Below are 12,231 nucleotides of genomic sequence, written 5' to 3'. Positions count from 1 at the left end.
TAGTGTTCATTGGTCAATGCATTGAATATAGGACTCAAGCTGTCATGTTGCAGCTGTACAGGACATTGGTGAAGCCACTTTTGGTATATTGCAAAGAATTCTGGTTGCCCTTTACAGGAAGGATGATGTTCAACTTCACAGGGTGCAGAAAAGGTCTACAAGGATGTTGTGGGGGTTAGACGGTGAGTAATACGGTGAGGCTGAACAGGCTTTTTTTCCATGGAGCATCAGAGGCTGAGGGGTGATCTTATGGAGATATATAAACTCATTAGGGACATGGATCAGGTGAGTAGCCACGGTCGTCTTCCTAGGTTGGGGGAGTTCAAAACTAGAGGAGATAGGTTTAAGGTGGGAGGAGAAAGATATAAAAGGGACCTGAGGGATACCTTTTACACACCGTGGGTGGTGTGTATCTGGAATGAGCTACCAGAGGTGGTGGTTACAGTTACAACACTTGAAAGGAACCTGGATGGGTTTATGAAATAGGATGGGTTTAAAGGGATAAGGGCCAAATGCTGGTAAATATAACTAGGTCCAGTTGAGAACAAAGGTCAGTGAGGATGAATTGGACTGAGCTGAGTGAATTCTTGAGAAGCGGTTGGCGTTATGCTCAGTGGTAGAGATATTGGTAGGTGGAAAGATTGGTGTCCAGTGATGCAGAAGCTGAGCACTGAGAGTCTAATTCATCTGATGTCCCTAGACTATACTGATTCTGAGAGGTTTCTGCCATATCCCAACACCCTGTCCGTGATAGGATTTGGTTCTTAGCTTGAAACCTTGCAGTGTGAACACCTTATTCCACTGCCTTCAGACCTGTCACAGAACGGAAAAGGTAGGACAAAGTCCATGCAAGCAAACTGAAGGATCTGTATCGTGACATGAGGGGTGTATCTGTATGTTTCAAGGTGAGCCTGGAGTAAGGTTAGGGGTCAGAGAGCTTTGGAGCTATGAGTGGCATTAGGAGCCTGAGGGTAAGAGGTGGATAAGAGCCATGGTATGGATGGGATGAGAGCCTGGGGATAAATAGATGCATCTCTGTTTTAGATGTTGCAGCATTTCTTTGGCTGGTCCTCTCTCTTAATGGCCATTTGTTTTGCTTTTTGCTTCCATACAGATGAGAAGGTTGACAGTAAAGAAGGTTATAGCTGGCAGTTCCACCATTCTGAAACTTTAGAGCAGGACGATACATACGAGGATCCGGATGCATGTGTGCAACAGCAAGACAGCTCCAAGCTTCTTGATGCAGTAAGTGCTTTCCAAAATTGTCCTCTTTACCTCTCCCTAGCCCCAAAAACCCTTTTCTTTCCTGTTGGAATCATAATCCCTACATAGTTTAACAGGGCCTGGATACCGTGCTCCTTACTGTATTCTCTGCCAGGAAGTAGTGCCAGTGAGGATCTAAAATTTGAATTTAGGCTATTGTCAGAAGCAACGAGTATCTGTAGATTTTTAATTAACCACAAACTGGCTTTTCAATTTAAAATAACAACAAAATGGCTGCAAATAATGATTTGACTATGTGAACTTGAACTGATGCTTTGCTAAACTGGTTGTATTTAGAGATAAGCAAGAACAATGGATTTTTCATAATATGAATTGTAAGACAGTGATTTGGTATGACAACTAACCTTGAACTGCTGGCATGAGGTAGTGATCTACATAAATTAAGAACCCTTTCCCAGGGAATATCATTACATTAGCTTGCTGTCAATCATGTCACCATATTACAGTTGATTGGACTTTTCTTGTAATTAAGGCTACTATCTTTTAAGAAAAAATATAAATAATGTGTAGTTTTCAAATGTAATTGTGCCATTTCTCCACGCATCGCAGAAGGTTTTAACCTCCGTTTTGCTGGACAAATCTCTGCCAGGCTGCCTTAATTTATTAAACTGGTAACCTTGCTTTAAACAGACCGTATGCATAGTGATTCTTTTGACCGATCTCGAACCGAGAGGCCCTGCAAGGGGGTCTCGATCTTCACTAGGAACCCTCCACATCTGATGCGTCTCTGTCATGATTCCTTATTTTCCATGCAATATATTTTTGGGAACTGGAACATGTGGAGTTCAATGGAAATGTTGCCTCGTTTGCACTCATTCCTCAAAACTTTTCCCAAGAAACAATGGGGGAGGCTGTCAATAAATCTCTCCTGGCCTGTTGCAAGGTGACACTTGTATGTCTCACCTGACTGCTCTGGTTTGCAGGCTTTGAGTGCAGAGTAGTCATGGGGTGCTTCAAATGCTTCATGGCTTTAGATATTTGTCTTGGTGAGAGACAGCTGTCTTAAGAATCTGACTGCGTCTTGAAACATGTCACAAAACCAGCTGCTGTTAACTGCTGTTAGCCGTCTCCTAACTTGAGGCTTATGAAGAGATGGGAATTGGAGAGAGAAGAAGTTGGTTTCCATTGGTTGGTCAGAGCAGCCATTTCCACAACAAGTTCAATTTGGGTCCCATAATTTTAGCCAGTGAAGAGGCTGTGGAGCAGATCAACTGCAAGGGTACAGAGATGGAGGACACTGAGTAATAGTTGTAGAGATGTACAGCACGGAAAAGACCCATTGGTCCACATTGTCCATGCTGACCAGATATCCCAACCAAATCTAATCCCACCTGTCAGCACTCGGCCCGTATCTCTCCCAACCCTTCCTATTCATGTACATGTCCAGATGCCTTTGAATGTTGTCATTGTACCAGCCTCCACCACTTCCTCTGGCAGCTCATTCCATACACATACCACTCTCTGCGTGAAAAAGTTGCCCCTGAGGTCTCTCTTATATCTTTGCCCTCTCACTCTAAACCTATGCCCCCTCGTTCTGGATTCCCCCACCTCAGGGTAAGATCTTGTCTATTTATCCTATCCATGCCCCTTATGATTTTGTAAACCTCTATAAGGTCACCCCTCAGCCTCCGATGCTCCAGGGAAAACAGCCCCAGCCTGTTCAGCCTCTCCCTGTAGCTCAAATCCTCCAACCCTGGCAACATCCTTGTAAATCTTTTCTGAACCCTTTCAAGTTTCACAACATCTTTCCGATAGGAAGGGGACCAGAAATGAGAGAGGGAGAAACTGAGATTGTTTTTAAAACAGGAAATGGACAGACAAACAAACTGATCAAAATGAAGGGGCTTGAGAGATTGGCATAAACTGTCTCCAGAGGCATGAATTGGGAAGTTTGAGGTTAGAGATTTAAAATATTTGGCACAGAACTAGAAAGGAGGTATGAATTTGCCTGTATGACAAGTTAGGATTTGGAGTGTACGTCATTGGAGTTATGGAAGCAGATTCAAGAATAACTTTGAAAAGACTTTAAGAGAACAAGGTGTGTGCATTATTTGTCTTTTGCATTCATTTTCTAGTTTTCTCTCTCTCTCTCTCTCTCTCTCTGTCCTTGTTTCAGGATGCTGGAGGTCAGGTGGCTGCCAAGGATGACAATTCATGCCAACCTGTGGCAGAAACTCAATATCAAGGACTGTGTGCCCGGGCTCTCTATGATTACCAGGCCGGTAGGTACTTCTAAATAAAAACAACTGTGTGTGTTGAAAATCTAAAACAGAAACAAAGTAATGTAGAATCTAATACTGTATTTTGGTTGCAATAGGTATATATAACAGCATTACCCCAACAAGAGTCATGTAGTTCACCAAGACCTTCATCAACCAAACTTAAAATTACGTTAACATTTGGTCCCTTATTGTTTCAGTTAAGTAAGAACTTTTCAGGTTCACCTCATTAATGAGAGGAGAATTTGTGCTCTGTTTGGGTTACAATGAGATCCAGTTCAGGCAAAAGGTCTGGCATCCCAAGAAGCGTGATCCTGATAGTGGATCAATCTGTTCTTCAAATGGTGGGAAGGCCTGTGAAAGCTGTACTAATTTTTTTATTCCTTTGTGGGATATGGGTGGTGCTGGTTAGGCCAAAGTTTATCGCCATGGACCTGCTGCCCTTGTCCTTCCATACGGAAGTGGTTGTGGGTTTGGAAGGTAGTGTCTAAGGAGCTTTGGTGAATTTGAGCAATGCATCTCGTAGACTACACGCTTGCTTGTTGTAGGGTATTTCTTGTGTGAGACTAATTCAGCCATAAATAGTCACACTAAACTCACTCACATACTGTCACATACTACCTTTATGAACCATACTCCAGGATAATAAATAATGCAATTGACACAACTTTCAGATTTGACGATGAGAGTATGTTAGTACATATAGTGAATCCCAATATGACGCAACAGATAATTACCAAACAGTTGCATAGTCAGAGTTATACAGCCTGGAAGCAGATCCATCAGTCCAACATGTCCATGCTGACTAGATTCTGAAACTGATTTTGTCCCATTTGCCAGCACTTGGTCCATATCCCTGTAAACCCTTCCTGTTTATGTACCCATCCAGATTCCTTTTAAATGTTGTAATCGTTCATGCCTCTTCTGGCAGCCTGTACCATAGAATCCCTACAGTATGGAAGCAGCCCATTCAGCTCATCGAGTCCACACTGACCCTCTGAAGATCATCTCACATAAACCCAACCTCCTTCCCTTATCACTGTGAGTTCCTTATGGCTAATCCCACAGTCCGAACATGTGCATGCCAGGTGGTAGAAACTGGAGCACAAGAGGAATCCTGTTCGGAAAAGAGGAGAATATGACAACTCCGCAGAGTCCCCCGAGGCTGGAATCGAACTCGGGTCCCTGGCTATGTGAGGCAGCAGTGTGAATTGCTGAGACACTACACCAGTCCATACACTTAGTACTTTGTGCATGAAAAGGTTGCCCCTCAGGTCACTTTTAAATCTTTACCCTTCTCATTTCAAACCTCGGCCTTCTAATTTTGGACTCCCCTACTCTGGGAGAAAAAGACTTTGTCTATATATCCTATCCAATCCCCTCATGATTTTATAGACCTCTATAAGGTCACCCCTCAGCCACTGACATTCCAGGGGAAAGAAACTCCCAACCTATCCAGCCTCTCCCTAATAACCCTGCAATGCTGGCAGCATCCCCGTAAATCTTTCCTGAACCCTTTCAAGCTTAACCAGAATGAAATGCAGTGTCCCCCCCCTCCCATTAATTGTTCAAGTCCTGCCCTGGTTTGTCGATGCAGCACCTTGCATTTTACTAAATTAAACTCCATCAGTTGACTGAAAGCCTTGTTTGAGTGCGTATTACTTTCCGCCCGTCTAGTTGGTATTAGAGTCTTAGAGATGTACAGCATGAAACAGACCCTTCGATCCAACCCGTCCATGCCGACCAGATATCCCAACCCAATCTAGTTCCACCTGCAGCACCCAGCCCGTATCCCTCTAAACCCTTCCTCCACATATACCCATCCAAATGCCTTTTAAATGTTGTCATTGTACCAGCCTCCACCACATCCTCTGGCAGTCCATTCCACGCATGCACCACCCCCTGTGTAAAAAAAGGTGCCCCTTAGGGCTCTTTCCCCTCCCCCCTCCCCCCGCCCCCCCAAGGAAAAGACCTTGTTTATTTATCCTGTCCGTGCCCCTCATGATTTTTATAAACCTCTATTAGGTCACCCCTCAGCCTCTGACGATGCAGGGGAAACAGCCTCTCCCTATAGCTCAAACCCTCCAAACCAGGCAACATCCTTGGAAATCTTTTGTGAACCCTTTCAAGTACCCTTTCTGGACAACTGGGGTCCTTTCTGGGGAAGGTGGGACCTCTATAAAAAGGATGGGCTACACCTGAACCTGAGGGGCACCAGTGTCCTTGGGGGGAGATTTGCTAGTGCTCTTTGGGAGGGTTTAAACTAACTCCGCGGGGGCATGGGAACCAGGACTGTAGCTTTAGGGTACAGGACCTTGAGTGTAGGGAGGTTAAGAATAATGCAGCGATCTCTAAGGAGGGTGCCTGTAACCAGAAAGGAGGATTGAAGTGTGTATACTTCAATGCCAGAAGTATAAGGAATAAGGTAGGTGAACTTGCAGCGTGGGTTGGTACCTGGGACTTCGATGTTGTGGCCATTACAGAGACTTGGGTAGAACAGGGACAAGAATGGCTGTTGCACGTTCCAGGGTTCAAATGTTTTAGTAGGATCAGACATGGGGGTAAAAAAGGGGGAGGCGTGGCATTACTTGTCAAAGACAGTATCACAGCAGTGGAATGGACGATGGAAGAGGACTTGCCATCTGAGGTAGTTTGGGCTGAGGTTAGAAATAGGAAAGGTGAGGTCACCCTGTTAGGTGTTTTCTACAGGCCTCCTAATAGTCCTAGAGAAGTAGAGGATAATATTGCGAGGATGATTCAGGAAAAGAGTGAAGGTAGCAGGGTGGTTGTTATGGGGGACTTTAACTTCCCAGATATTGACTGGGAGAGCTATAGCTCGAGTTCATTAGATGGGTCGGTGTTTGTACAATGTGTGCAGGAGGGTTTCCTGACACAATATGTCGACAGGCCAACAAGAGGGGAGGCTATATTGGATTTGGTTCTAGGTAATGAACCAGGCCAGGTGTTAGACTTGGAGGTAGGTGAGCACTTCGGGGACAGTGACCACAACTCGGTGACTTTTACTTTAGTGATGGAGAGGGATAATCGTGCGCCACAGGGCAAGAGCTATAGCTGGGGGCAGGGAAATTATGATGCAGTGAGGCATGACTTAGGTTGTGTGGATTGGAAAAACAGGCTTCAAGAGAAGAACACTAATGAGATGTGGGGATTGTTCAAGGAGCAGCTACTGCGTGTCCTCGATAGGTATGTACCAGTCAGGCATGGTGTAAAGGGCCTTGTGAGGCAGCCGTGGTTTAGTAAGGAATTGGAGTCCCTTGTGAAAGGGAAGAAGGCGGCATATGTAAAGATGAGGCGTGAAGGTTCAGTAGGGGCGATTGAGAGTTATAAGGTAGCCAGGAAGGAGCTAAAGAGGGAGCTAAGAAAAGCGAGAAGGGGACATGAAAAGTCTTTAGCTGGTAGGATTAGGGAAAACCCAAAGGCTTTCTATAGGTATGTCAAGAATAAAAGGATGACTAGGGTAGGTATCGGTCCAGTCAAGGATAGTAGTGGGAAGTTGTGTGTGGAGGCGGAGGAGATTGGAGAGACATTAAATCAGTACTTTTCATCAGTATTCACTCAGGAACAGGACACTGTTGCTGATGTGAATATGGAATCACAAATAATTAGAATGGATGCCCTGGAAATATGCAGGGAAGAGGTTTTGGGAATATTGGAAAGGATGAATATAGATAAGTCTCCTGGGCCTGATGGCATTTACCCCAGGATCCTATGGGAAGCTAGGGAGGAGATAGCAGAGCCATTGGCCTGGATTTTTATGTCGTCATTGTCAACGGGAATAGTACCAGAGGACTGGAGGATAGCGAATGTGGTCCCATTGTTCAAGAAAGGGAGTAGGGATAGCCCTAGTAACTATAGGCCAGTGAGTCTGACTTCAGTGGTGGGCAAAGTCTTAGAGAGAATGGTAAGGGATAAGATTTATGAACAACTGGGTAGGAATAACGTGATCAGGGATAGCCAGCATGGTTTTGTGAAGGGCAGGTCGTGCCTCACAAACCTTATTGAGTTCTTTGAGAAGGTGACTAAGGAAGTGGACGAGGGTAAAGCAGTAGATGTTGTGTATATGGATTTTAGTAAGGCGTTCGATAAGGTTCCCCATGGTAGGCTAATGCTAAAACTTCAGAGGTATGGCATTGAGGATACATTAGAAGTTTGGATTAGGAATTGGCTGGCTGGAAGGAGACAGAGGGTAGTAGTTGATGGATTATGTTCATCTTGGAGCGCAGTTACTAGCGGTGTACCACAAGGATCTGTTTTGGGACCATTGCTTTTTGTTATCTTTATAAATGATCTAGAGGAAGGACTTGAAAGCTGGGTAAGCAAGTTTGCGGATGACACAAAAGTCGGTGGAGTTGTGGATAGTGAGGAAGGAAGTGGTAGGTTACAGCGGGATATAGATAAGTTGCAGAGCTGGGCGGAAATGTGGCAAATGGAATTCAATGTAGCTAAGTGCGAAGTCGTTCACTTTGGTAGGAATAACAAGATGATGGATTACTGGGCTAATGGTAGGCTACTTGGTAGTGTGGATGAGCAGAGGGATCTTGGTGTCTATGTACACAGATCTCTGAAAGTTGCCACCCAGGTAAATAGTGCTGTGAGGAAGGCATATGGTGTACTGGGCTTTATTGGCAGAGGAATTGAGTTCCGGAGTCCTGAGGTCATGTTGCAGTTGTATAAGACTCTGGTGAGGCCTCATCTGGAGTATTGTGTGCAGTTTTGGTCGCCATACTATAGGAAGGATGTGGAAGCTTTAGAACGAGTGCAGAGGAGGTTTACCAGGATGTTGCCTGGAATGGTAGGAAGATCGTATGAGGAAAGGCTGAGGCACTTGGGGCTGTTCTCATTGGAGAAGAGAAGGTTTAGGGGAGATCTGATAGAAGTGTATAAGATGATTAGGGGTTTAGATAGGGTAGATACTAAGAACCTTTTACCGCTAATGGAGTCAGGTGTTACTAGGGGACATAGCTTTAAATTAAGGGGTGGTAGGTATAGGACAGATGTTAGGGGTAGATTCTTCACACAGCGGGTTGTGAGTTCATGGAATGCCCTGCCCGTATCAGTGGTGAACTCTCCTTCTTTATGGTCATTTAAGCGGGCATTGGATAGGCATTTGAAAGTTATTGGGCTAGTATAGGTTAGGTAGGACTCGGTCGGCGCAACATCGAGGGCCGAAGGGCCTGTACTGCGCTGTATCCTTCTATGTTCTATGTTCTATCACATCATCCTTCCGATAGGAAGGAGACCAGAAGTGCACGCAATATGTCAGCAGTGGCCTAACCAATGTTAGAGCTCCTGTAGAGCTGCAACATGACCTCCCAACCCCTGTATTCAATACACTGATCAATAAAGATTTGCATACCAAACGCCACCTTCACTATCCTGTGTACCTGCGACTCCACTTTCAAGGAGCTATGAACCGTATTGTAGAACAATGGAACTCCTGACCTTGAGTATTATAAGATAAGGACCTGCATTCCAGTGGAGTATTAACTCCTTGGTTTTATAAACCAGTGAATGTTATTGCTTGCCTTGTCGATTTGGAAGCAGTGATGAGGTGATCACTGTCACTGTTGGGTTGGATTGATTTTAGTTTAGAATTTGAAAAGCTTTGTACTTCATAGTCTTGGGGGTAAACGGGTTGTTTTTTAAGGAGGGTCCCTTTTCCCAAACCTGGGATATTCCTTGGTGAAAAACTTTAGGTTTAAATTAATATGTTTTAGACTGAAAGTGGGTGGTGGAGGGAGTGCAAGTTATGAATGAGGCCTTTTAAGGGGGATGCTTTGTCCAGGATGTTGTCGAGCTTCTTGAATGTTGTTGGAGATCCACTGCTTGTAGTGACAGTATTTATATGGACTGTTCCAATTCACTTTCTGGTCATTGCAAATCCCCAGGATGTTGATGGGGAGGATTCAGTGATGGCAATGCCTTTGAATGTCAAATAGTGGTGGTGGTTAGATTTTCTTCTGTTGGAAATGGTCAGTACTTGGCGTTTGTGTGGCATGCATATTACCTATCAGCCGGGGGGGTAGGGCATGTTGGCAACCCAATTAATAGGGGAAATTGGATATCTGTAAAGTTTGTAAATAAGACCATATGCAATAGGAACAGGAATAAGCTGTTCACTCCCTTGAGCCTGCCCAGCCATTCAACAGTATCAAGGCTGACCAGACATGCGCACGTTCACTTTCCTGCCCTTCCCCTGATCTCGGATTCCCTGACTGATCAAGAATCAGGAACTTGTCTGCTAATTTGTTTTCTCTCTGCCCCCTCTGATTCTCATCACCTCATTTCCCCTCCCTCCTGCCTTTCTCATTCCTCATTCCATCCCATCCCCTTCCTGTTGGATACTTGCAGCTGATGAAACAGAGATTTCGTTTGATCCAGATGACATCCTGACCAGCATCGAGCAGATTGATGAGGGCTGGTGGCGGGGTTATGCAGTGGATGGCAGTTTCGGTATGTTTCCAGCGAACTATGTGGAGCTCCTGACTGGTTAGTCAGCGCACAGAGCGTTGACCTTGCTGATGGTGCCCAAACCACTATCTTATCAGCATCAACAAGATCTTTTCAATCACCAATTGCAAGCCAAATCTACTGAGTGCCTCGAGCTTTCCTTTCTCATTTTAACAGGGAAGGGCTGTGGGTGGGAATTTGATCACGGGATTCAAGTTTTCAGTCTTATTGTTTGAAAGTACTGGCTTAGTAACCACTAGAGGGCTGTATTCTCCCATGTACCCATGCCCTCACTCCCGTCTTTGTTATCCTGACCCATGCACTGCTTTGTCCAGCCCTCACTTGGCCCCCAAAGTTATTCAGAGGATGTAACTGGCCAGGGCCCAGTTGGGTGGTGCAGTATTGGGGGTCTGTCAGAGTGCTGAAAGCCATGGAACAGGGAAGGACTGGAGTGGGGACTTAACCAGTGACTCTCAAGACTCGTCCGGACCAAGAAAAGACAACTTAATGGATGGTGGGAGAACTTTCACATTCTTGTACATTTGTCTAATCAGATTTTCTTTGTGCTAATTAAGAGGGCTGCAAACTTAGCATCTTGCTGTACTGCTGGGCTAATGGCTTTGTCTGAATGGTGACACAAAACTGAAGTACTGTACATGATGGGAATCTGAAATAGAGTGACAACTGCAGGGTCAGAGAGATTGAATAAATACTTCTGTTTAATGGCCTTTCACTGGAATTGGAAGCTGCTTGGTCCGGCAGTGGAGGAGAAGCAGATTCAAGACACATTCAGAATCAGAGTTGAACAGCAACGTCAATCAGTGTTAACCTCTGTGTTACTCCTCCAGCAGAATCACAACAATGGGAGTACAGTCACACCCAATTGTGTTCATCTTCTCCATGTGTCCATGTCCATACCTTAACAGTTCCTCTCCTCAGTATTAGTTGAGCCACAACTACTTGCTTGCAGGAGAAAATTAAAGTTTTCCAGGCATTGGCACTGTTCCTTCTGTTCAATGCTGGGGCTAGGGGGGATTTAAGAGAATCCTGGGGCGGAATCAACTGCAACAAGCTCTCTCCCATTTCACCCCTGTTTGGGTGTTGAGACTTGGCCTGCTCAGCCTTCACTGACCACAGTGTTTGTGAGTTGTGTGTTAGATTAGTGAGATTGTGCTGACTGAAAAATGTGGCCTTTATCTGGGTTTTAATTAAGACTGTCTAAAATGTTAACAATTGTGAATCCTGAGTTTTTTGAAATGATTTTTTAAAAACGTGAATCATGCTAATGCAAAATAGGAATTGTTACTGGAGTATCTCACAGGCGTGTGACTGGCAGTATTCCTTACATACCCCACGGTATTTGGATCTGGTATACGGTATCTGGAGTGAACCACGATGAGTTTGTGACAAACTAGGAATATTTACCAACTCAATCTCTTCACTTCTTTGCTTTCCTGAAAGTGTCACTTGTTGCATTGTCATGACTAAAGGTGTTTTTTCTTGGGGGTCCTGGTCTTCCTGTTTGTATTTGTATGTAGGAATAAAAAGCAATGAGGTGAAAATTCTGTGCTCTGCTCCTCTCATGAGTAGATATTCCCAAAGTTACTGTGTCCTGTTTATTCTTCAAAGAGTTTGAATATTATAAAATCTACTGCACTGTGATATTGCAGGCCAACGTGTCATTCATTGTCTGAGCATTTACTACACGGCTTTTAGAAGTTTTAGTATCTGAAGACTGGGCTGTCACTTTTTTGACATTGCTGATAGTTCTCGGTCAGTATTTCCTAGCAGCAAAGCACTCTGGGGCGATTCTGTTGTGATTGAAGAATAAATACATCAGAAGATGTCTGCTCATATACAAAATGATGTCAATGGGGGCAACTGCCAGAGTGCAGGTGGTTTGAGAGACACTGCTGCAAGTACAGCATTCCACCAGTATGGCACAGTGTCTAAAGAGAGAGAATGCGAACATAATCTGCTGGAGTTAGTGTATGTTCCCCCCCACCCCCTCAAACTGAATCATGATCAGTTGTGATATCATGTGGGTAATTATGACGATATCATTGATTTGCAGAACTCCAGCCACGATTGTGCTTCAATGCTGTAAAAGCCCAAACCACTCAGTCAGCTACACTGTTTGTTTGTCACTAATTAGATTAGATTACTTAGTGTGGAAACAGGCCCTTCGGCCCAACAAGTCCACACCGACCCGCCGAAGCGCAGCCCACCCATACCCCTACATTTGCCCCTTACCTAG

The 12,231-nt window shown here is 44.7% G+C and overlaps 1 protein-coding gene across 2 annotated transcripts in view; it reads left to right on the top strand.

Annotated features, from left to right (window-relative positions):
• The window catches only part of dbnlb (drebrin-like b), a 48,246-nt gene extending 36,610 nt beyond the window's left edge, over window positions 1-11,636 (top strand). For both annotated transcript variants that reach the window (XM_060856402.1, XM_060856401.1), the window contains 3 exons: window positions 1,115-1,245; window positions 3,401-3,506; window positions 9,876-11,636. In XM_060856402.1, coding sequence (XP_060712385.1) covers window positions 1,115-1,245; window positions 3,401-3,506; window positions 9,876-10,018 — 380 coding nt within the window. In that variant the 3' untranslated portion in view covers window positions 10,019-11,636. The remainder of the gene's footprint in view (window positions 1-1,114; window positions 1,246-3,400; window positions 3,507-9,875) is intronic.
• Window positions 11,637-12,231: the final 595 nt, after the last annotated feature.

This window comes from Hemiscyllium ocellatum, chromosome 48, assembly GCF_020745735.1.
Source record: "Hemiscyllium ocellatum isolate sHemOce1 chromosome 48, sHemOce1.pat.X.cur, whole genome shotgun sequence".
NCBI lineage: Eukaryota > Metazoa > Chordata > Chondrichthyes > Orectolobiformes > Hemiscylliidae > Hemiscyllium > Hemiscyllium ocellatum.
The sequence above is the reverse complement of the archived record's forward strand: the minus strand, read 5'-3'. Positions and strand labels throughout refer to the sequence as shown.